The 26,340-nt window shown below is 38.5% G+C and overlaps 2 protein-coding genes across 4 annotated transcripts in view; one reads left to right on the top strand and one right to left on the bottom strand.

Moving 5' to 3' along the window:
- The window catches only part of nadka (NAD kinase a), a 415,064-nt gene that overhangs the window by 375,894 nt on the left and 12,830 nt on the right, over positions 1-26,340 (bottom strand). The gene's annotated exons all lie outside the window — the stretch shown is intronic.
- Positions 1-26,340, top strand: part of nr2c2 (nuclear receptor subfamily 2, group C, member 2) — a 40,624-nt gene that overhangs the window by 3,919 nt on the left and 10,365 nt on the right. For all 3 annotated transcript variants that reach the window (XM_079896255.1, XM_079896257.1, XM_079896256.1), the window contains exons 3-11: positions 5,936-6,037; positions 6,118-6,279; positions 15,789-15,894; positions 17,961-18,140; positions 19,078-19,225; positions 19,607-19,694; positions 20,333-20,463; positions 21,128-21,302; positions 26,015-26,136. In XM_079896255.1, the coding sequence (XP_079752381.1) occupies positions 5,936-6,037; positions 6,118-6,279; positions 15,789-15,894; positions 17,961-18,140; positions 19,078-19,225; positions 19,607-19,694; positions 20,333-20,463; positions 21,128-21,302; positions 26,015-26,136 (1,214 nt within the window). The remainder of the gene's footprint in view (positions 1-5,935; positions 6,038-6,117; positions 6,280-15,788; positions 15,895-17,960; positions 18,141-19,077; positions 19,226-19,606; positions 19,695-20,332; positions 20,464-21,127; positions 21,303-26,014; positions 26,137-26,340) is intronic.

Below are 26,340 nucleotides of genomic sequence, written 5' to 3' on the forward strand. Positions count from 1 at the left end.
CCTGCAGAACAACGTCTTCATATGGATGTATCGCAATGGTGTGTTACTGTATTTACACATGAAACTTTGGTCTTCCAACCTTTTACCACCGTGTCGATTTATTTTGATTAATATGTGCGAGGGAGAGAGAGCAAGACAGCGTCTAGTTTGGCTCCGAAGAGAGAGAGTGCGTGCGCGCGACCGGGTCTCTCTCTCTCTGCTCGTTCTTTCAGTTAAACATGCGCCCTGTCACAAGCGCGGCAGTTCATCTACATTAGACGGTGTAATGAAGCGTGTGGGTTACTACATCCAACAACCGAACATTTTAACTTACCCTCTCGTAACTTCTGCATCTTTTAGCTTGGACTACAAAATTGCAGCGAGAAATAAAAATGGCGGATTGCTCGAAGTGTTGGGCCGGAAGTCAATGTCCTTATTTGGCAGTTCCGCTGCAAATACTGTGACGTAATAGTTCACAAAACGTCATAGATAAAAGAAAAATCTGAACAGGTTGAAAAATATGACCAAAACAGAATATAAAGATATCAACGAAGCACCTGAAGAGAATAATTTCAACTTTTCTGTACTTCTAAACACTCCAAATATACAACAAAATGCATTTAAGGACTAAAAAAGTGGATTTAGCATGATATGTCCCCTTTAATTCAGTTTGGATGGGAATGGAATGAGAGGTGTCTTCGGTTCCAATGGACCTCAATAATGAAGCATAACCATGAGCTGTGAGGTATAAATTACTTTATTAGGTGTATGCTTGAATAAACAAAATAGGTCTTTAGGTTATACTCAAAATGAGAGAGTCCCGGACAGTTCTAGGAAAACTTCTCTAGAAAAAGGATCTAGGCCTACTTCTTTGATATTCTAGGATCTATCAACGGACAGGAGATTTGCGGGAGCTAGACATTTAAAGCTTTATTTTCACTTCGGCCACATGCTTTCTTGTTGTCTTGTTTTGCGTGACTCGCAGTCGGTGAGTGCTCTGATTGGCTGCATGTTTTGTTTGAGCACATGGCTTGTCATGTTTGTTTCTATGTGCCATGTGTTCTCCTGCATTGACATCAGTTTCCCGCAGGATCACACTCCCTCAGCCGGACTGAGTGGCAGAAGAGCTGCTGAGTGACTGGAGTTAATAGAGGAAACTGTGAAAACATGAGTAAAACAAACTATTATCAGTTTAAACTGAAGCTCGATATAGTGTTCCTTACATCCTACCAAAGATCCAGTGATCCACAGATATTGACATGCCGCCAGGAATCGAGTTTCCTGACATTTATATGAGCCTGATTTAGACGACGGGGAAATAAAGCAAATTTGCCTGTGAACGCTTTATATAAATACAATATAGGCAGGTATAAATCCAGGTTGATCACTGACATCAATGTTATATACATCTTCATATCGTCCAGCACTAAAAAGTATAGTTTTTTACTATTAGTGTTAATTCAAAAACATCCAATTATGCAGAATATACGATGGTAAATATTTAATTGATGAGCTGTAAATACAATATATAACAATACAATATAAGGTATCAATTTTACCCCAAATTCAGCATATTGACACAAAATGATAACTGCAAATCCACCTTTCTCTGCCTGGATCCAGTTGTTTCTGTGAATTGCAGCAATCCATTTGCTTCTCAGTTCTGTAGCTTTCGGCATTCTGTAAAAATATACCTATGTATACCTAATATACTAATCTAGTTGTACAGTTAATCTCAACTAAGCTCTTTCCCGTTTTAGATGTGTTTTGTGTGTTATTCGCAGCATTCACGCTGAAAACTAATGCTGAAGCTCGTCTTTCTGTCACTCAGTGTGTGTTACTGCAGTCATTCCAGCTGTCACACGCATAACCTCTATTGTCTAACCGTGCCCTTCTTGTTATCTGATTATTGATTAATTTGCCCCCCCCCCGTCCTCCCTCATTACCTGCTTTGTATCTGCCCTATTTATTCTCCTTGTGTTTGCAGTCCTGTGCCAGTTCGTTGTCATACATTCCTTGTGTGTTGATCCCTGAAGCCATGTCGTCTCCTGCTACCAAGTCTTGTCCTGCCAAGTCAAGCTGACCGGTCCTGTTTTACCCCACGGGGTAGTTTTTGTAATTTTCTATAACAAATAAAAGCCCATTGTTTTGCATCTTGAGTCCTCTCTTCATCCCTTCACCCAAACCTGACATTTATGTTCATGAGAAGAATTTTAAAATGAAGTGATGATAAAATTGGGTTGATATAATCGTATTTGTTGGCTCTATAAGCACTCTTGCTGCTTAAATTTTAACCATTTGAAAAGTATATTTAGTGAAGTTATAGTAATAGTGAATTACAGTAATCTTAGACAACTGTCTTGTTTTCAGTAACTAATACCTATATTGTCTGAATTCATTTAGCTTTCAAAAGCATATAAATGTTAATCCTGCAAGAAAAAAGGAATGTTAGTTATGATTGATTAAAAATGTCCTTCACTAAAGCACATACAAGGAGAAAGTATAGGACCGAATACAGAGCCCTGTGGCACTCATACTTGTGTTTGGTCTGACATCTCGTCACTAACAAACTAGTTGTGATTGGATAGGTAGGACCTAAACCATGCTAATGTCTGCCCACAAATGCAACATTATTCTTGAGCCTATCCAAGAAAATGTCATGGTTTATAGTGTCAAAGTCAACACTAAGTTGTAAAAGCACTATAAAGGAGAGATATAGCTAAAGAGCCGTGGTCAGATGATAGGAGCAAGTAATTTGTAATTCTGATAAGTGCAGTCTTTGTGCTATGATGGCGCCTGAATCCTGAATGAAAATCTTCACAGATACTGTGTTTGCAAAAATAGTACTGATTAGAACGAGGGATTTAAAGCGCCCCTATTTTACAGGCTCCTAATTTTGTTTTGGAGTCTCCATCAATAGGTTTACATGCATCCAATGTCAAAAAACACAAAGAAAAAAAAACATTTCTCATTATATCCAGTGCAGCATCAGCTCTTTTCTCAGTGTCTGAGACGGTTCGATCAAGGATTCAGTCTCTCTAAGCCCCGCCTCTCTGAGAGCTGCTCTGCTGTGATTGGTCAGAAACCAAACGCTCATTATCATATCTGACTCTCAGCTCTTCACACACAGTGATACGAACAGTAACGATGGCGTGGGTTTTACCGTATCAATCTCAGAAAACAGCGTCTTCTCCACATGAACAACACGAACCAAACTCTTCCAGTCTCAGATAAACTACAGTGTTTGAGGGCGGGGCAAAGAGACGCTGTTCAGCCAATCAAGACCATAGGCTGTAATAATGCAAATTAGTTTCAAACCTACGCAGGTTCGAGCAGGAATTGGAAGAAGGAATAAGATTGTAATTACTGATGACTCATTCAGACAATTCAGAATTGTTTTTTTGTGGATGAAAATCACTCCATCTGTCATGCACTTTGAGACTTTTTACATTCATAAACCGCTTTTACGCCATACATGAAAGGTAATATCAGAAAAAAGTATAAAAGAGGCACTTTAAGAAATAGTGAAAGCAAAGAAGTAGTTTTGAATATAATAGTTTTGTAGTCTTAACTAAGTCTTATAGTATGCATTATGTTCTAACCATGAAATATTTTTTTCAAATAAAGTTTTAATACATGAAATGGCTTCAATAGCTTTTCTTCTCTATTTAAATGCACATCTCTTTTAGAAATTGATAGATTTATATACTCGGATTTCATGCGAACCAAAAATAAGTAGATCCCTATCATTTAATCCCGATCATTGGCCAACTCATCCTCACTCTCATCACAGGGAAAAAGCTAACTCTGCACTCTTCCGATTGGCCTTTACATAAATATTGCTGTATTCATTTTCTGAAAAGAAGAAATCATTTTGTTATTTATTCATGAATACAACTATACTACAATAAACACTTCAAATAAATAAATAACTGCAATCATACTGTTGATGATACTATCTAAAAAAAAAAATCCCAATGGGGAAATACATTACAGCAATTCCACTGTGGTACAGCGTTCTACAAACATTGATATTTTCTCAATTTACAGTAAAACTATGTTAGACAAAGTTGATTTGTGAATAAAAATATCTAATTTACTTATCAAAGATGCCGCAAAAAAAATCTCCCATGAGAAGAGATGATTAGAAATGAGGTTAATAGAGTAGTTTCTGGAGCACCTCAACAGGGTGACGGTGGGAAAGAGAGTTTTGGAGGGACATTCAAATGTCATGTGACATAAAAACAGCACATCATTGGCTCCCTTAAGGCCCTTTTAATTCTCATAGTGCAATAAATTGTACTTTTTCTGAATAGCAAGGAAATGAGTAGAAATTAATAGTTGCTACTGTAGGCTACCATAAAGCAGTCATTCCCAAAGGCGGGGTCCCGACCCACAAGTGGGTCGCGGGAGATTTTGTATGGGTCGCCAAGTCGAGCACTATTTTTCAGTGTGCTATAAACGCGTTCTCATCCTAGGGCCTCATATACTGACGCTTTTGACATTTCGTCCACATGCAACGCACATGGCACCCTTTAGCGTCAATATGAGACGCACAGGTTATGGGTAGGTTTAGGTCTGGGGTAGGGTAGGGTTAGACCGCTAGGAGGCGCCTTCTGACCCATATCTATCTGCGTCTCATATTGACGCTAAAGGGTGCCATGTGCGTTGCATGTGGACGAAATGTCAAAAGCGTCAGTATATGAGGCCTTGGGACTTTGTCTCATTAAGTATAAATTGTGTACACTGTAATGATGAGAATATGAAAACAATGAGATGCCCTGTCAACTCTTCCTTTCTCATTTCACCTCTGCATTTTACTTATTGTCAACAACAGGTAAATAAAAAAAATTGTGCTTTGTCAAATATCTGTATCTCTTTTAAATAGTTAAGTGGAAGCTTAACTGACCTTAAAAATGGTCATAAATATTTTGTTAATGCATAAATTCTCTTCGTGATATATGAACTATATGGGCCTAATGTTTATTGGGTCACAAGGATTTATCGACTTTAAAATGTGGGTCCCCAGAAAAAAAGTTTGGAAACACTGCCATAAAGGGTTAAATATTGTCAGGGATTTGTCTGTCTAGGTAGCCTTAAGCTGGGTCGTGCACACTGCACGATTTTGGCCATGATTTGGTAGTCTGAGACAAATTTAGCAAATCCTAAAAGATTCCTCTGATCCTTGGCCAAAATCTTGATCGCTAGTTTGACGTGTTCATCGACAGCCGATTAATGAGCGTTGCGATCAGATTTGTGTCAGAAGATTTGACTCTCAGTCCTGCAGTGATTCTCCTACGACCACCGTCACATTGTCTTCGTTTTTCAAGACAAGCCATGAACAAAATTAGCGTTAGAGATTTCTTTGTACTTTTGAATCCCGCATGTGGTGAAGCTCATATCACCGAACGTGTCATTGATGATGTAAAACTCCAGACGAGTTTTCTTGCGTGCGTTAGTTTTTAACACGTCTTGACTGTCGTACAGTCTGACATGAATGACAACTGAGATCCTACAGTGTGACATGGCTTACAGCGATGATCACGTTCGTACAGCCTGACAAGCAACAATCGTAAAGGACTATTATAAATCGCACAGTGTGGAACTGTGGACGGAAATGTTCGGGAAAGTGATTTTGTGTGATAATGATACCCACGCACTGCTGCTCACTCACTGGCGTTAACAATAGTGGTTGACAGATGCCAATAATGTACAAATCTTGAGCCATTAATGTTAACATGTACAGACAACAGTGGGAAATGTTTCATTCTCATTTTCCGTGCTCAAACTGTCTTGTGTGAATGCCTTTAACTTAGCAAGCGAATGAAAATATGTTTTATGTTTCAGTTGTTTTGTTGGGCTCTTTGTTGAAGCGAACCACTTGGTTACCATGGAAACACACTGTCTTTGACTCTCAGATGAAGATGAATGTACTGTGTGTGTGTGTGTGTTGCAGGTACAGTCGTCTCCGTCAGACAGCTCAGTGATGAGCAACTCTCCTCAGCGCATTCAGATCATCTCCACTGACCCCTCCATCACGACCCCGCAGAGAATACAGGTTCACACACACACACACACGCATGCTTTGTCATAGATGAGGACACAGACACATTCACACACACACTTTCTCTCCCACAGATAGTCACTGACCAGCAGACGGGTCAGAAGATTCAGATAGTGACGGCACTGGACTCAAACACGGTTCCCAAACAGCAGTTTATCCTGGCATCACCGGAGAGCTCTAGTGCCAAGCAGCTCATCTTTGCCACTGCTGACAGTCTGGTGCCCGGACGAATCCAGGTATGAAGTCACACACTTCAACTGTGGGCACATTTATTTTTACTATATAGAGCTGGTAAGTCCCGCCCATCCGTAAAACCCCACTGGACCTTTAGGTTGAAAAATCGTCAATGCAAGTGAATGGGAGAAAATAATTATTTTCTGGTCCCGTTTGAATTGTGCCATGAATGTGAACATATGTTGTCTGTGAATTTTTTATATAATTTTTCATGTTACGAGTTTGACAGTATATGGTATGATTCTTCGGCTAGCAGTTGTGGAAAAGACATAACGAGAAAGACTACATGTCGCCTATGTGACGTCACCCTATAAAGTTGACTTACCCGTGGTTTTCGCCAACCTCAACGATTTTGTCCTCTCCCTGAAAGAAGGCGGTGAAGTGCACCAAAGACACAGCCATGTTTAGCGGGATCCGTGAGCTAGTGTCCGTGTGCGAGTGGTGGTGACGTTTCAAACGCGTCGAAAGCAGCGAAGAGTTGTAGTCCACAAAGTGCTCTCACACAAAGTCTAACCGTATCAAACTTCTACACGCTAAATTGTAGCATTCTTCACACGAAAAATTATATTAAAAATTCACAGACAACATATGTTCACATTCATGGCACAATTCAAACGGGACCAGAAAATAATTATTTTCTCCCATTCACTTGCATTGACGATTTTTCAACCTAGAGGTCCAGTGGGGTTAGCGGAAGGGGCGGGACTTACCAGCTCTATGGAGGTGACATAAAAATAAATTAAAAAATCTTAATTTTTTTCACCATCTTCCTTTGTTTATGCTACTTTACAAGTGAAACTGTAAAGTGAATGTTTTTTTTTATTGTTGTACTCTTGTCCCAGACTTTATAATAGTAAAATCCATCATGAAAAGCTGAATTGTCACACGCAGAGTGCCATTGGCCGAGGGGAATTTCCCTGATTCTGCTTTGGATGAGGCAGCGCTATTTTCACTAAATGCAAATAGCGATAGATGCTATTTATACTAAGTGTAAAGAGGGAAAAAATGTTTTCTTTACATTTGAGTGCATTTGAGTGTTAAATGATATTTACACAGTGAAAATAGCAGTATTTTATTTATTTTTTTGCACTAAGTGCAAATAGTTATTAGATGCTATTTATTTAGTTGGCAGGTTCTATTCGCACCCCAATGTATTGTAGTATATTTACATTTACATTTAGTCATTTAGCAGACGCTTTTGTCCAAAGCGACTTACAATTTAGGACTAAGTTAAGCGAGTCTTTGTGAAGAGGCAAAAACAACGCAAGAAGTGCTCAAAATACAAAGTTCAGGCATTGTTCAGAGTAGCATAAGCCCGATAAATATTAATAGCATATATAAATAGCATAAGCTTGATATATTATAAAACAGTCAAATAATAACAACATATTCAGTGTCTATTAAAATCATAAATGGATGCTTCTCCTAACCCTTACACACTATTCTATACCTGTTAGGAACTTTATTTCCACTTTTTCTAACATTTTCGTAATCTTTATTTAAAATAAACTGATATGCTGTGGAACAAGGGAGAAGAATGAGTTTGGAAAAAGGCAAAAGTGTCAAAAGTTAGTGTTACCATCTTAATATCCACGCCACTGATCCTGTTATCAGCGGGATTTCTTTTGTCATTTTTTCTGGCTTAATCAGACAATTAGTGTAAATAGCATCCGCCAACAAGGCGTGCTATTGGTGTACTCAGTGTAAATAGATACTCGCACGTTTTGATAATCTGGTCATTTTTTTTTCTTCATCACCGCTTCTGGTCAGACGGGATGCATTTACCATTTCTGACAGAAGATTGTGATTTAAGTTTCCCTACCAGCATGTTAAAACATGCATTACTGATTTTTTTCCGATTGGAACGGAAAGTAATTTGATTAATATTGTTATCATTTTAATCTAAAGTTTATAAATGGCAGGTCAACAGATTTATAGCTATTGCCATGCTCAACATACATGAGGTCTGATTATCTATAGTCAGCGCAACACACTATCACTGCCATCACTCTTTCATCAAAATTTATTTCATTTTATTTTCAGTCTCTCAAACAGCCTAGATAGATTTTTTAGGAATTTGAATATCTCACGAGGCTTGTAAATTGTATAAATAAATGTAGTCAATAAGTTATTTGTTAAAAAATTATTTAATTTAGATAATTCAAATTAAACAATTATTTTCTGTATGTTTACTGTTCACTTTAAATGAGTTACCCTGTGTTTCTACCATGTCTAAATTTCTGCATTAAAATTTCAATCACAAATTATTATTTATTTTTTACAAATCACACCCTGGTTACATGTTTGAAACTATAATCTAAACAAAGAGTGAAATAATCATAAACCATTTCAATATTAATTGTGATATCAGCCTTTTTATACCACAACAAACGATCTTGTCTCTTATAAAGTTTTATCAAAAGTTAGCTTACATGTTTACATGAGGGAGCACACATGAGATGTAATATGAGAAATGGTTAATTACCATTTATGAGCAGAATATTTTTGTTGTGTATCATTTCCAAAAAAGCTCTAGTCAAAAATAATGTACCCTGTGTATTCATAGTACATATAATTTTTTTTGTTGCTTTTCTACCTATTGCTTAGCCTTGTCATAAATGTTTGCAATACCACATCCCACAGAAAGAATTTATTGATTTGTGAAGTTGATTAAAAAAAAAAGCTCCCTTTGATTTATTACTGCACTCAGTATGTTAGGACAGGAGTCATCTTGACTTGGGAATATTTTCCCTCTCTTCTTTGCAAAAAAGTTCCAGATCTGTCCAATTTTGAGGGCATCTCCTGTGGTCTATAAGATTTAGTTCTGGGCTCTGGTTGGGCCATTCCAAAGCATTCATCTTTCTGGTACTTGGAGTATACCATGTGTATCCGCTGTTTTTACAGGAGTGTGTAGACTTTATATCCACTGTATTTCACTACTCAAAGCTGTCTGTATTTACTCCACTCCATGTGAGAGAAAACACTCTGATTTTCTAAAAGCAAGCAGAGATGAAACAGGATCTAAGTGCAGAAGTCTTTATTTAGAAATAACCTCAAAACAGAATCTCAGGAACAGAACAGCCAACATAAAATGATGTAGAACTGACAAAGAACTGAAACCAACACAGGGCTTAAAAAGACAGCAAACTAGAGGGGTTAATTAACTTAACACACCTGAACAGAACTAAACCAATCAGTTACCATGGTGACAAACACACTGGAAAAGTGAGAGAACTTTGCTAATAAACAAACTGAAAACCAACCTAATTTGTGTACAATATTTGGCTTAAATCAATCAAACGATCAGTTGATCCCTCCTAATTTCATGCCTTTAGCAGTAAATCCGTTTTATGACAGTTGATAAAGATATTTTAAATCATTGAGAACATTTAGAAATGTAAGTGCATAAAATAAAAATTGGAAACGCTAATATTTGTCTGTCGCTTCCAATTGTAGTATAGAGAGCCTAAGTCCCTCCCCTTCCGGTCGACCACCATGGGACCTTATTTCGGAAAAATATTGTATGGTAGTCAATGGCGCGAGACAACAAATATTTTGATCTCGTTTGAATTGTGCCCTGATTTACACATATGATGTTTGTCAATTTAAAAGATGCATTTTAAAGTCAAGAAAGTCGCAGTTTGATGTAAAACTGCTGAGGTATAAGACAGTGAAAATACGTAATTAGAAAGACTACAAACCCAGAAGGCGCACATGCGACGTCATACCTTTTCTCTCAATGAATGAAGCTAACTTTACTGAAGCTAACGTCTGACATTTTTTCTATAGTCTTACATTATAATCGTAACGTAACACCGTCATGCCTGAGTGTTTTGAGCCAGAATACACACATACGAGCAACGGATCTTGTGACGTACATAATGGGAGACGAGAGATGTAGTTCATTGAGCGATTTTCAAATAAAACTAAACGTTACTCTTCTGTTTTATGACAAACTGCGACTTTCTTGACTTTCATAATTACCTTTTAAATTGACAAACATCATATGTGTAATTCAGGGCACAGTTCAGACGGAATAAAAAGATAAGTTGTCTCTCGCCATTGACTTCCATACATATTTTTTCCGAAATAAGGTCCCATGAGCCGGAAGCGGAGGGGCGGGACTTAGGCTCTCTATTGTATTGCCTAGTCAATACGGTAGTAAGTAGAGGAAGACCTACATTTATAGTTCCGATACTGGCTATCAATGTGCATGACGGTAGCTAAAAAGTGTAGACAAAGTTAAGGAGCTGTAAGTTAAACAACAAGTTGGTTATATCGCAGAGCTGTTTATGAGAAATCTTGAGCACATAAAAAAATAATAAAATCATACATTTTAAGAAGGTTTACTACGGTTGTGACAAGCATTCTGAGACATATGCAAAATACTCGCGTTCTTGCGAAATGATTGGCCTTTTCGTTTGTCGTTGTTTACGTAATGCCCCGCCCCCTCAGTGTGTCTGCAAATCAGAAGCGGGTAATGTCAGGGAATTAGAAAATAACATTATTTCATATTAATTCGAGTTATTGTAAAATTATAATTATAATACATGTTGTATATGTTGTGTTTTACACAAATATAAGTAGGCTAAACACTTTGCAGTTTTAATGATGTCAGAGTGACAGAGTATGTTTTTAAGTTTCCACTTTTCGATCGCGCCCGCGCCTCTCTCTCTCTCTCTCTCTCTCTCTCTCTGAAACACACACACACACACACACACACATTCCAGCATTGAAATCTTGACATCGCAGCCTGTTGTTATGCTGCGTTCACACCAAACGCGAATAGAGCGTCAAATTCGCATCTATCGCTGAACATTTTGAATCCATTCGCGCGTCCAAAGCGAATAGGACGCACGTAGCGAGCGTTTGAAGCTAAATAGACTGGCTATTCAGAGCTATGACTCTACTATGACTCTACTACCCCCTGTTGCGTGAGCGGTGTATTGCATTTCACGCATCGCCCGTGATGCTTGCGCGTTGCTTGCTCGCGTTGACTATGTAACGGCTCTTAAAGTGCGAGCCTTTGAGATGTAAGTAGCTAAACCAAACAACTGTTGAAGATAAAACTATTAAACGAGTGACAGAAACAATCAGTTTGCAAAGACTGCATCAATCAAAGCTCAAACCTTGGGAGACTGCGAGAAGAAGAAAGAGAGATAATGTGATGGAGATGAGAGATGAAGGGCAGGTATTGCATACTGTGCCCACGAGATTAACATTATTACAATGTATTCCTATTTAACACATATAATGCCATAATAGTTGTATTGTATAAATATTAATAGTTGGTGCTGGCTGCAATGATATTGCATATCGCCACGATAACCGACTTCATCTGACTGCGTTATTTTTACACAGAATCCGATCCATTCACCAATTTAACAATGTTTTATTACCTCGTTTAGTATTGAGAAAAATAACATACTGGAACATACAACCTTTTTTTTGTTTAGTCGTTTTCTCAACGTAGTCATTTAAAACATAAGAATAATAATGGTAGACCTGTAAAATAAAATAAAACTCATTAAATTAATTTAATTCAATAAAACATATAGAGAGAGCGATAATGTAAAATAGTTGTGACAATCATCACTCCAGTAACTTTTTTTTTGCGTGGGTTTATTTTTTAAGTCAATTTCTTTAGACATAGGCTACCTTAAGTGAACATTAAGCCGTAAAACACTGAGAAAACAATTGAATAAAACAAGGATGTAAAAAGTAACATATAAAAAAATATTTGTAAAACATTTAAAACACTTAAAGTGGCGCTATGCAGTTTTGGCAATTTCTTCGCTGTTTTCTCGCTTTTTGCTCGCGGGTTTCTCTATAGAGCTCCCCCTACAGCTTCAGAAGAGATATTTGACAACACTGTCGTAAAAACTCATTGGCGACTCTCTCCCCTCCCATCTTCTCCCTCTGGTCATGTGCATTTGTTTTCAAAGAAGACGGGGAACGCACAGAGCCATGTCCACTGAGGCATGTATGATACACAGAAGGCTAATATATAAATGAATGTGTGTAAAGCAATTCGTTACATCGCGAGACCTGATATCATGCGATACTTCCTGACGCGGCCCATCTGCCCAAAGTCGCAAGGGTGGTTTTTCCGCTCAAAGGCACTAGGGGGAAGCGAGACGGCCACCATTCAACCTGAAAAAAGTCATATAACCAGAGCCCGTCTACGGAGAGCCTCTATTGTACCGAATTGTGGTTGTAGTTCCACCAGAGCTCCACTGGGGGCGATCGCCCATGAGTGCAGACTAGGCCTGTCGCGATAGTCGATAAGTCAATTAATCGCACGATAAAAAAAAATGAGCTCGATAATTTTTCCGGCCGCGATAATTCCATTTGCATGCTTGTTTGTTTTCCTCGTCTCTCTCTCTCTACCAAAGAGACTGGATGACCACTTTCGCACGGTCCTGAAGGGGGTCGCACACCGGACGCGCAGCGCAGCTCAGCGCCACGTCTTTTAAATTCGAACACATATGAGTGTACACACACCGGCGGCGCCTTTCGGCGTCTGTCCGCGGCGCCCAGCAACGGCTCAGGACCGTGTTCAAAATCCTGCCGCGCCACAGAGCGCCATTTAAATAGTTTTATATTAAATTTACATTTATGTGTCTCAAATCGTAGTTAATGTACATATGGACTTAACCCTGTGCTGCAATATACATTTAGTTTTATATTTATTTACAGAAATCAGAAAATTGCTGATGTTATCGGATTTTCAGGTGACAGTTGTCCTAGACGTGGCGCGGCGCGGCGCTGAGCTGCGCGTCCGGTGTGCGACCCGCTTAAGAGTCCATTGCTTTCATTGTTTTTGGTTGTTTTGTTAATTTTTTTGGATATTTAAAATGTTTTCCGTTTTCAATGTTTAATATTCTTTAGAAATAAAAGTTTATAGATCGTTGAAAAGGTGTACCTGCATTATTATGCCATTATAATTATATTAAATGAAAATGGTCTCAGAACGACAATATTATCGTTTATCGCGATAATTTCTTGGACAATTTATCGTCCAGCAAAATTTGTTATCGTGACAGGCCTAGTGCAGACTGAATGGGAGTCTGTGGGGCTAGACGGCTAAATTTGTCTCTTTCACCCGATTGCCGTTGAGAAATCTCAGATCTGATTGTAGGTTTTGCAAGTTCAACATGGGTTATAGGTCGAAAGTTGAATGAACGAGTACTTATGTCCTTTCGATTTCTTACAGGTTGAGTTGTTGTTGCCCATAACACGCTAGCATTCTGCTAATGAACGCTGATTGGTCAGTGAAGGACTAATTACGACCAGAGATACCGCTTGATGGCATTGTGGCATCCGAAGTGGGACCAGAAACAAACAAAACAAAAACTCTTCTAGCACGTGTGTTTACCTGTGTCAGCTGTGTTGTGTGTTTGCCTGTGTTAGCTGTGTTGTCGATGCCTCGAGTGAAAAGAAAGTGCAGAGCGCGAAAGCACCAAAGCGACTGAAGGATTGCCGTAAAGCAGTATCTCTGGTCGTACGATGTGTATGACGTCATTGACATTTTAAAAGACTTTTTTAAGCAAATAAATGACTCCAAAAAATCTAACACCCAGCAATGTGTAATATCTTTGCATCTCCTTTCGAATACAACATTCAAATTACTAGAGAACAAATTATATCCTGAGAAAAGTAGATTTTATTGGTATAGCGCCACAGACCTCCATTCATTCTGCACTCGTCCTGTGAGCGCCCTCATGTGGAGCCAGAGTGGAACTGCAACCAGTTCAGAAGCCGGAAGTTACTGAGAGTGAAACTTCTCGCCTTATTAGACATTCTTTGCATATAACCATTCCAATGACTGCGAAGCTATTCAGTTAAGGTAAATTAAGCTAAAAAAACTGCATAGTTCCCCATTAAATGTGTTTTAATAACATGAGACAAATTACCTTACATGCGATGAACTCTGCTGCCCTCTTGTGTAAGATTTTTATAGCCACCAAATTGACACATATTTACATATTACTCGTAAAAAAAACAACTAGATATTGCGAATACATGTTTGATTCTAAAATAAAATAACTGCTTTAATTTGTCATTGCATTAACGTAAAAAAGTCTGTGAAATATTTATTGTCAGGTGATGAATAAACTTGATGAAAAACAAACACAGACATTAATAGAACAGATCAAAAACAAACTCCACTGGTTTATAACACTAGGAAAACAGCCAGTCGCAGTGATGATGCAAAGTTATAATCATTCCTGTGATGTTATACTAAATATCATGCCTGGTTAAAACCAGACCATTCTCAGTAGTAACTGAGTTATGGTCTGGCAAAGCTTCATTAATAACTCATTTCCAAAGGGGCGTCACCAACGGACGTCGCTCAAATGCCTCTGGGCGCAATTGGATAGACCTAAAACTCCTAAAACCAATCAGAGCGATCGGCATCGTGTAAAGCCATATGCGGTGTCCCAAAGTTACACTACGCCATAAAAGTATGTACTCTTTATGTGAAGAAAAGGTATTTACTTTTGAATGTGTAGCAAAAAAGTAGGCAAGCTTTGGGACATACTACTTCGTCATCTTTATCGGACGGATCTGTCGCGTGCATCCTGTCACGTAAACTGCCCTGTCAATCATCGTGTCACAGTTAAAATCCTCTATTAAATCTAATTTAATTTCCTACCGTTTCGGAGAGAAATGTAGTAGCACGTTCATCTGCCAGTGGGTCTTTCATGGAGACTGTCCTCATGTGTTTGCAATTTGAATATAATAATGCTTTTAAAAGTTGGTGCGCTTCACCAACGGAGTGGACGTCGCTCAAATGCCTCTGGGCGCAATTGGATAGACCTAAAACCAATCAGAGCGATTGTCATCGTGTAAAGCCCGCCTCAACGTTTCTGATTGGTGCCTCGATTTGGACGGTTTAGAAATGGGCTTGAATGAGCTCTTTGCCAGACTACTTGCAGAGCAAATCTAAATTTGCCGGAAGTTTGTCTGGGTTTTCCCAGGCAATATCATGATCTGTTGGAAAGCTGCTTGCCTGAACAAATCAGAGGACCAGAACTAACTGTTGTGAAAATGCTTCACATATTAAATATTCATGTGCTAATGCTTGTTGTTGTGAAAAACTTGTGTATTTTTGTATTATGTCTAGTTCTCATGAAAATAGAGTACAATCTGTACTAGATCTCACATTTCTACTGTTGCACAGTGGGATATATATTCTCGTATTCTCATCTGTGCCCTGGGTTGATCTGTGGGTGTCTAATTGTGCTGTAAAAATCCTAACCCTGAATGGTAGTAAGTAATGGCCCTTGCACACTGAGTCCGAAATTCACGTTAAAAAATAATACGACCTCATGTTGTGTCAATCACGTTTGCACACTGCAACTTTCATCCGTCATAAAAAACATCGGATCGGATTCTTTGCATCCGTGCCAAGCATTTTGAATGGTGTTTTGACAATTCAGAGCCACCGAATGACGAATACGGACTCAGTGTGCAAGGACCTTAATCCTTCTGCCTTTTCTGTTAGTTTGTGACAGATGCCGTGTCAGTGGAGAGGCTTCTGGGTAAAGGAGCAGACGTGAGCCGAGCCCAGCCTGTAGAGTACTGCCTGGTGTGTGGAGATAAAGCCTCAGGTACGAACACGTTCAGTGTAAATAATGACACATTACATATGAGAGAGGTTGATTATATTAGTCTCATTCTCACACTGCACACCTCTGATGCTGAATGTGCATTTTCCTGCATTGCGAGCCTAAATAGATTGTAAAGACCATAAGTGTAAAGACCATTCTTGATGCTTACAATGCTTTTGGGAAACACAGCCTAGGCCAGTTATAATCTTATTGGCTGACTGCAAACAAAAGTTACAGAAAAAGAACTAATGGTTACACTTTATTTTAAGGTGTCATTGTTACACTCTAATTATATATTTAAGTACTGAGTGATATTAAGCAACTACATGTACTTACTATAGGGTTAGGGTAGGATTAGGATTTGGTTGAGGGTTAGTTGCATGTAATTATGCATAATTTACTGTTGTTTACTGTTACCCTCCCTCTGGAACTCTCTCCCCAAACAAATCCGTGACTGCACTGACCTTCCAACATTTAAATCATTGACAGAAACTCACCTTTTTAAACTTGCTTTTAATGTTTAGCTTAGTCCGGTGTGTTTTTAGTGTTTTTACTATTTGATGTTGTTTTTGCTGCTTTTATGATTCTATGTAAAGTGTCTTTGAGTATTCAGAAAAGCGCTTACAAATAAAATGTATTATTATTATTATTGTTATTACTACAGTAATTAGGCTACATGTTACATATGTAACAAGGACACTGTAAAATAAAGTGTTACCGAACTAATCTCTGGATTTGGCGAGTATGTGAGGTTCATACTGAATCTTTGAAAGATTTCTTTCTGAGAGGCCTAGTAAACTGTGCTTGATCATTCATGCTTTTAGATATCTATGTCTGATTTCAGGTGCAAGACAATAAAGATTTACATCACGCCTCAAAAGGTCACGCGAAAACAAAAGGAAGTTTTGTTGGTTACTTTAAATGCCAATATCTAGTGCGCCAACGATAAGATTTGTCGACCAGAGTGTCACAATGTCATCTGCCGACGATTTAGTGGCAAAACAAGGAAGCACAGTAGTTTTAATCAAATATTAAGGGAATATGGGATCAGGGGAAAAGGAGTTAGAAACCCTACTCTGCTTCAGGTGCTTTTGCTCACCTGGATCTTCTAGATTAATACAGATTCATTTGACCATAACTATGTCCCTGTTTACAGCTGGTATAAAGATGCGTTTTGTTCGATCGGATCACAAGTAGACGAGGGAAACACATTCCCGTTTACACCTGGCGTTTTAATCCGTCTCTTCTGTCCACTTTCAAACACTTCTGTCCTGATTTCTTCAAGGGGAGGGTCTATGGGTGAGTAAATGTTTGGGTTTTTCAGATCTTACGATCTAATGGATGAAATAAGCTCACGATATTAACATATGAACGCGCCCGGAGACGACGGAGAAACACACAGAGAGCATCAGCTTCAGTTTCTGCTCTGACAGACGTGAGATCAGCCGAACGCTGTGAGTGTGTGTTAGAAATCAGGAATGATGAGAGAACATTGAGCTTCGTACGTTTTTCATCTTCAAACCAAACTTGAGTCTTCAGTCGACAGTTTAAATCCCGCTCTATCGCTCTTCCCATAATGTTCCCGCATTAGACCGGTAGACGGAGAGAAGACGGTCTTTAGAGGCTGTTTGAACACATTCGGTCACATGAGCGTTTACACTACGAAAGCAATCCGGTCGAAAGTGTTTTCTACTAACTCTGGAAGTGGAGAAACTGGACGAGCTCAAAGTGTTTTAGACCCGTTTACTCCTGTATTTAGAGTCGTCCACTCGTGATCCGATCGACCATAACGCATCTTTATACCAGCTGTAAACAGGGCCAAACAATGTTTTTACATGTGAGTTTTGGATTATGTATGTATATGATGTTTGATGTTTTATTTTACATTGATGTCACTGTCTGATTTGTAACATTCTAAATTATAGTAATTATTTATAATATCTTCAATATTAAAAAAATTTTATACACCCTTACTCCAGTCCATTTTCCGTGAAGCTTAAAACACACACAATACTCAAAACCTTCATTCACACGTCTCATCTGTGTGTGTGTTTGTGTATTTGAAGGGAGGCATTACGGGGCCGTCAGCTGTGAAGGCTGTAAAGGCTTCTTCAAGCGAAGTGTGCGCAAGAGTTTGACGTACAGCTGTCGCAGTAGCCAGGACTGTGTGGTCAACAAACACCATCGCAACCGCTGCCAGTTCTGCCGTCTCCGGAAATGCTTGGAGATGGGCATGAAGATGGAGTGTGAGTGTTTAAAACCAGTTCAGACCGTAGTGATCGTGATCGTGTGCCTGAGAGCATTAACTTGATCTGAACTTTTTTTTTACACCCCTTAACCATCAAAATTGTGCTGGAGCTCATCTGAGGGATCTGTGAACTGATCTCAGAACTGGCCCATGTTTACAGAAATGTGAGACAAACATTGATGTACAGTCTGTGTTTGATAAGTATGATACTAAACCTTCCCACAAACATACATAGTACTCTTCGAGCGTATTGTTATCATGAAGAAATAAATTATGACTTTTGTGGTGCAAGAATACATTTTAAAGAGGACCTATTATGTCCCTTTTCAAAGTCTTGGTTTTGTTTTCAGGCTCTACTAGAACATTTTTTCCTGCTTGAATGTTGATTATTTTCCCCATATTCTCCATTGTTTACTTCCTGTCTCTATGAAGCCCCTCCTCCTGAAAAGCACACTGTGCGCTGATTGGTCGGCTGGAGCAGTGTGTTGTGATTGGTCGAGCGCTTCGAGTGTGTTTGGGAAATGTCCCGCCCCTTACCATAACCGCCAGTTTCAACACACTACTAACTAACTCAACCAGGCCCCGCCCCTTTATTCTGCGTATTAATTATTATAATGAGGAATATTGTGACGTGCTCATTCCCGGAAGAAACTCAAGACTACAACAATGGAGGCGTTTCGGGAGTTCAGAAACACTGACACTGATATAGAGAAGAACTATATCATGCTTTGCAACTTTGCAGAAATTTTTCATGCTCAAACAGCAACATTACACACTAAAGAGAGATGAACATGGAAAAAAGCATAATAGTCTTCAAGTGGACTTCAGGGCAAAAATAAAATGGCACAAATGTGTAGATTGTGGCTCCTTTGAATGTCTCATAATGATTTCGGTGCCTGAGTCTTCTGATGGTGTGTTATATGTTACTCCTATAGCTGTACAGAGTGAGAGGAAACCCATCGATCTTCCCAGAGAAAAACCGGCCAACTGTGCAGCGTCCACTGAGAAAATCTACATCCGGAAAGACCTGCGAAGTCCCCTCATCGCAACACCAACCTTCATCTCTGAGAAAGACGCTTCACGGTGAGACTTACACCAGAGGTTTAGCTTCAAAACAAAGCTTACATGAAGATCATTCAGATTAGAATAAAGGATTTAGTGTAGTACTTCAATACGGCACAGTGGTGTATTTATTTCATTTGATTACTTATTTTGGTTTCACTTTATTTTTGATGGTCCCTTTAACACATTCTATAAGTAACGTTGCACCTACATGTCTACTAACTTAGAGTGATAGTAGAGTATTGACATGTAGTTGCAAAGTTATTCAACAGAAGGGACCATCAAAATAAAGTGCTACCCTTATTTCTCAGGCACACATTTTAGTGGATTTTAGGCACTTTGGATTAAAGCTAATGCTAAATGAAGACATGTGTTTTGATCATGGTTTCATCCTCTGTGCAGGTCCAGGCTGTTGGACTCTGGGATGCTTGTCAATATCCAACAACCTTTAATACAGGCTGATGGCACATTACTATTAGCAACAGACAAAGTAAAAACATCTACATAAGTTCTCTGTGTCTGTCAGTCTTTTCTTTTGGGTTTTGTGTAGTCCAGTCCAAGCAAACCTTGGGGTTTTTATTGCTATGAAATAAAATATTCTTTTATTATAATTTTATGTGACCCTGGATCACAAAACCAGTCACGAGTCGCACGGGTATATTTGTGGCAATAGCCAACAATACATTGTATGGGTCAAAATTATCGATTTTTCTTTTATGCCACAAATCATTAGGATATTAAGTAAAGATCATGTTCCATGAAGATATTTTGTAAATTTCCTACCGTAAATATATAAAACATTTATTTTTGTGAGTGAATGCAGCAAAATCGCACACATAAATGCACAACTTTAAAGGAGATTTTCTCAATGTTTCGATTTTTTTGTACCCTCAGATTCCAGATGTTCAATAGTTGCATCTCGGCCAAATATTGTCATATCATAACAAACCATACATCAATGGAAAGATTATTTATTCAGCTTTAAGATGATGTAAGACGATGATAAAAAAAAATGGACCCATGTGACTGGTTTTGTCGTCCAGGGTCACATATATATTATAAACATTCAGAGGAGCTGTATCTTTATGTTGTTGTTTTTTTTTCATGATGAAATCGTTTGTTGATCAGGCGGAGTCGGGACAGGGTGATCTGGGGACGCTGGCGAATGTGGTTTCGTCATTAGCAAACCTGAACGACTCGCTTAGTAACGGAGAATCGTCAGACGCTCAGCTGGAGGATTCACCCAGTGAAATCACACGGTGTGTTATTAATGCAGATTATACATGTGTATGTGTTTACACAGTCAAGAGATGTGAAATTATAGTATTAGTTAAAGAAATGTCACCTCACACTGCAAAAAATGCTTTTGTCTTGTTTCCAGTCCAAATATCTAAACATTCTTAAATAAAGAAGCGTTTACTAGATGAGTAAAATGACATAAGAAATTCTATCTTGTTTTCCCATTAAACAAAATCATAAGTGAGTTTTCGCTTAAAACAAGCAAAATTATCTGGAAATGGGGTAAGAAAAATAATCTTGTTTTACATTCGAATTAAGATAATTTTTCTTATCCCATTGCCAGATAATCTTGCTTATTTTAAGATTTTTGATTTTTATTTTTTTTAAACAAGATTTCTGTCTGTCTTTTTACTTCTCCAGTAAATGCTTCTTGATTTAAGAATTTTTAGATATTTTGACTGGAAACAAGGCAAAAATACAAAGTAAGAAAAGCAAAAATCAGTGTTTACACAAAGTTTTACCATTACGATTTTTTTTTTTACACGCTTACTCCAGTTCCTTTGCCATTCCTTTGCTCTTTTGTCTTCCTTTGTTTTTGGACTGACGTTGAAGAGCTCATTTCTAACTGTACCATTAAAACAAGGTGAGAATGCATTAATGTTTGTGATGTGTTTGGTGTTGCAGTGCCTTCGACACGCTGGCCAAAGCCCTGAACCCCAGTGATGCGGCGGAGGGGCGGAGCTTGTCGCAGGTGGACGGAGGGGGCGGAGCTACAATACAGGTGATCAGCAGAGACCAGATCACACCGCTCATAGAAGTCGAGGGACCTCTGCTTACAGACACACACGTCAGCTTTAAGGTGTGTACACAGCATTCTCACACTCTTTTGCTAACGGTCGAAATTAAATTAAAAAAAGGTTACACTTCATTTCGATAGTTCACTTTAGACATTTTACTAACTTTCCAACTACGTCAACTAACTCTCAAGGGAGTATTAGTAGACTGTTAGGTTAGGGTTGTACTTGCAAAGTTAGTTATAGTCAGTAATAAGTCTGTTGAGGAGCATCAAAATACAGTGTTAGCTACGGTGGCCGAGAGAGCTCAACGCGCTGCAAATGAAGAAAACGCATGCAAACAGAAAAAAACACATGCAAATAGAAAAAAAACCCACCAGCGAATAAGAAAACATCTTCATCAGTTTTACAACTCACGTGCGTCCCAATGCTCACAACACAACCAAATACAGAAACGCGCTGCAAATAGGACAGAACACAACGGAAATGTTTCCGCCGGGGAACCCAATAAGTGACGGACGGACGGCTCGCGAGCTTTACCAGAGAGACGCGGGCTCTGCTTTACCTATGCCATACTCTCTTAAAAGGGCAGATGGCAGAGCCCTTGAATTGGGCACTTTGGAGGGAGCGGGGCACTTGTGTGCCATTATGTTGATGAAGGGAGCAACGAAAGACAACGTAATTTCCTCATTATTTTCACCTGGGATGTTCCCATGACAACGCAGCGCGTGTCCACCAGCTGAATAGCTGTTCTTACCAGAAATATAGTATTAATGCTGTTAACATAACTGTTGCAAATAAATATACATTTTATACAACAAAGTTTTTAAAATATGTGTTATATCTTTGTGTGAGTGTCTCAACTTTAAAACTTGCCGTCTCATATTTGGACCTATAGCTACATTCTAACATTTCTTATGAAACTTATTTTAACATAACATGACAAAATGAGTTCAATGTAACTGATGTATAGATTAATGTTTTTTCCTCGTTCTTTTTCTCTATCTTTTTATTTATTTTAGTCTTCAGCTCATTGTTCTTTTTAGTATTCTTATGACATTAAACATATCGCAAATACATTTTGTATATTGTATACAAAGTTGTATGTCATAAACGTGTCATCTTTGTATGTTTTGCAAAAAAAAAAAAAAAAAAGTAGACAGCTTTTTAGACAGTAAGCACCATAGATATATCTATGGTAAGCACGTCCTAGCCGTCCGTCCGTCACTTATTGGGTTCCCCGGAAACATTTCCGTTGTGTTCTGTTCTATTTGCAGCGCGTTTCTGTATTTGGTTGTGTTGTGAGCATTGGGACGCACGTGAGTTGTAAAACTGATGAAGATGTTTTCTTATTCGCTGGTGGGTTTTTTTTCTATTTGCATGTGTTTTTTTCTATTTGCATGTGTTTTTTTCTGTTTGCATGCGTTTTTTTCTGTTTGCATGTGTTTTCTTCATTTGCAGCGCGTTGAGCTCTCTCGGCCACCGTAGTTAGCAGATAATATAGACAGTCTGCTAATACTCTAGCGACTGCTAGCTGACATGTAGGTTCAAAATTACTTATAGTAAGTAGAATGTCTAAAGTGTTACAAAAACTACTTTCTTAGTACATGTTCCAGATCTTCGATCCATCAGTGCACTTCAAGAAAAAAATGTCTTTATCCAGGTCTTAAAAAGTCTTAATTCACCCTCATGCAAATTAGGGCCTTAAAAAGGTCGTAAATCAGAGCAGATAGTCATAAAATTGTGGCATTTAAATTTTGCATGTATATAAAAAATAAGTATCTTCCTCTGTATTTTTGTCCTGTTTTCCAATACAAACATCTAAACATCTTTAGATCAAGATACATGTACTTTAGAAGCAAATGTAAAAGGAAGTCTGATCGAAATGAAGTGAGTTTATGTTTAAAACAAGAACAGATATCTGTCAGGCTGTTCCTTTGATTTTAAAGCTGATTATTCTTGTTTTAATCATTAACTCACTTCATTTGGATCAGTTTCACAGAAAACATATTTGATGTAATTTTGTAATTCCAGTAAATGAATCTTGATTTGAGAATCTTTAGACATTTGCACTTGTTACCATTATTTGCTAGCCTGGGTGCCAGCCCGAACCCCGCCCACAATATTTTTTGGTTGGGAAGTTCGGTCTGGACTCGCTCCGTTGAGGAGCTATTATGCCCGAACAAAAATTGTTCGGACCAATCAAATTGTCAGGGCGGGCTTTATACGATGATGGACAGATGAGCAACGGTAACGTAATCACCTACGTCACCAAAGAGTGCTTGATTTGAATTAGTTTACAACAAAGACGAGTGCAGCTGGAGAATTGAGATTTCACGAGTTCACATTTACAAATAAGTCAGATAGAATAAATGCTTATAGCCTATAAGATTTCACGAGTTCACACAAATAAGTCAGATAGACTAAATGCGTATATGACGTGCTGTCCGAGGGCTGTGGGCTCGGTAGCCATACTCCCCCGTGTTCCTGGTTGTGAGAGAACAAGACAAGAGTGAGGATTCTTGGTGGTGGAGGGATGCTGAAAAACTGTCAAGGAGTGTTAGGTAAGTTGACAGAGTGAATATGCTTCCTCGTGCTGATATAGGGTAACGTTAGACATGGTATTGTTTGATGACAAGTTGATATTGGATTGATTATTTGTACGTGCTTCTCCCGAACTTTGTTTATGAAACATCATGTGTAGATTCCGCCATCGCGTCTGTTATAGAAGATATCCACAGCGCATTCATTTTAAAAGAGGAACAGAGAGCCGCGACATTTTGTTGGTTGAAAATATGAATGAAGAACATGCGTCATTTACTCCGTTGCTCTGATTGGTTGTAGGTCTATCCAATTGAGTGCAGAGTTTTTTTTTTTCCTGGTTCGGTTGAGACACGCCCCATAATCAAATCTCTATGGAGCAGTCTCAGACTCACATTCTGACTAGAATATGAGTATGACGAAGTCAGTTGTACCTGTAACAAAATGCTTTCTCTGTATTCAGGTTTGACTGTAGTAAAAACGTGTACACTTCACATCAAATTTATTTAAAATAAATGTATAAACCTTGGCAAAAAGGTTTGAGAATTTCTAAAAAATACATTCAAATCCTCATCTTAAAAGTAAGTAATTTGGTCCAAAAACAACTAGAGAATTCACAAGCCTCTCCATAGAGAGATATACAGGCATCTAGTGGTAAACCCATGCAATAACATGTTAAATAAATTTTTCCATCAACAGATGGCGCTAATCTGACTTAAAAAAATGGATTTAAAAGGCCCAGGGCCCTATTTTAATGATCTGAAACGCAAGTGTCAAAGCGCAAAGCGCAAGTAACTTTGTGGGCGGGTCTTGGCGCTGTTGCTATTTTCCAGGCGGGATAAATGACTCTTGCGCCAGGCGCAAATCTAAAATGGGTTGGTCTGAAGCAGCTTCATTATTCATAGGTGTGGTTTGGGCGTAACGTGAAATAAACCAATCAGAGCGTCATCTCACATTCCCTTTAAGAGCAGACGCGTTTGTTCTAAAGCGGATTCCTATTATAACGGCGGATTTGCCAGGCGCACGCGAGGAGCGGTTCACAGCCGAGGAGACAGACGTTCTCATCAGGGACGTTGGGGATGGAGAAACCCACCCAAATTAACTTCGGTTAAAAAGGCGTATGATAATTTGGGTAAATGTGTAAGCTAGATGTATGCTTTTATAATAAATTGTCTATCTATCTATCTATCTATCTATCTATCTATCTATCTATCTATCTATCTATCTATCTATCTATCGTAATAATGTATGATTTGCAAAAATGAAAACTGCTGCTTTCTGTGTAGATGAGAGAATCAAAGTGTATGCGCGTTGTGCACACGCTTCATTGAATAAGGCCAAGCATGCGCCCTTAAAATAGCATATGAATAACATGCGCAACGCGCCACTGACTTTAAACTATTTTTTCCTGGTTAGTGGCGCAATTGTTTTCTAAACCTGCAAAATAGCATGAAGGAACGTTTGCGCTGGAACACACCTCCTTTTTTGCGCTGAACCGCCCAGGGAGCGCAAGTTCATTCCCTAGTTTAGCGACGTGCTTCTGTGGAGGGAAAAACGCGCTTTGCGCGGGTGCAAAATAGGAATGATACATGCGTCGGTGTACAAAGTCAATTGCGCTGGGTGCAAGATAGGGCCCCCAGTCTCTTATCTATATTAATCTGAAATACTGCAATAATTGAAGAAATAAAATAAAAAAAATAAAAAAACTTGTGTATTATTTTCAATGGCAAAAATTAACCATAAATATTGCATAAATATTAATTATTATAATTAAATATTAAGTACAATCAAATCCTCTCAAAATACAAAAGAAAAAATATTATTGAACAAAAATAAATTGCATTGGGTTTTACTGGGGTGGAGGAAGTTTCATTTTTAGGTGTCCGGTCACTTCTGAACACTTCTAACACGTGTTCCTCACAAACGAAGAGCACCTGAGGGTTAACTGAACTGAGCTGAATAACGACCCTGTGTTCTCTTCTGTAGAGCTGATTTATAGTTGTTGAAGTTGTAATTATAACTAAATTGATTAATTTATAATATAATGCAACATTGACTCTTGTTCTTTACAATGTAAAGCTGTATTTTATAAAGCGCTATATAAATAAATAAATATAGTATGTGTGAAAATATAGAGTTTCTTAATTGCAGCTTTTGCTATTCTAAGATAAAAATACCCTTTTGCTTTTGTAAACGCTGAGAGAAACACGTGTTTGATTCTTCTCTCTCTCTGTAGTTGACGATGCCAAGCCCGATGCCGGAGTATCTGAACGTGCATTACATCTGTGAGTCTGCGTCACGCCTGCTCTTCCTCTCCATGCACTGGGCGCGCTCTATCCCAGCATTCCTTGCTCTCGGGTGAGATTTAGATCGCAGGGTTCATCTTTATACTTGTGCGTGCTATCTCTCAAGAGTATGTCTTTTCTCTCTCTCAATTCAGTTCAAAATAGCTTTTTTGGCACGACTGTAAATAATATTTTCCAAAGCTTGGAATACATACTAGAATAATAATAAAAAACATCAAAATAATAGAAGAAAATATTATAACATAACTTTAATTTA

This window comes from Squalius cephalus (assembly GCF_949319135.1).
Source record: "Squalius cephalus genome assembly, chromosome: 16".
Taxonomy (NCBI): domain Eukaryota; kingdom Metazoa; phylum Chordata; class Actinopteri; order Cypriniformes; family Leuciscidae; genus Squalius; species Squalius cephalus.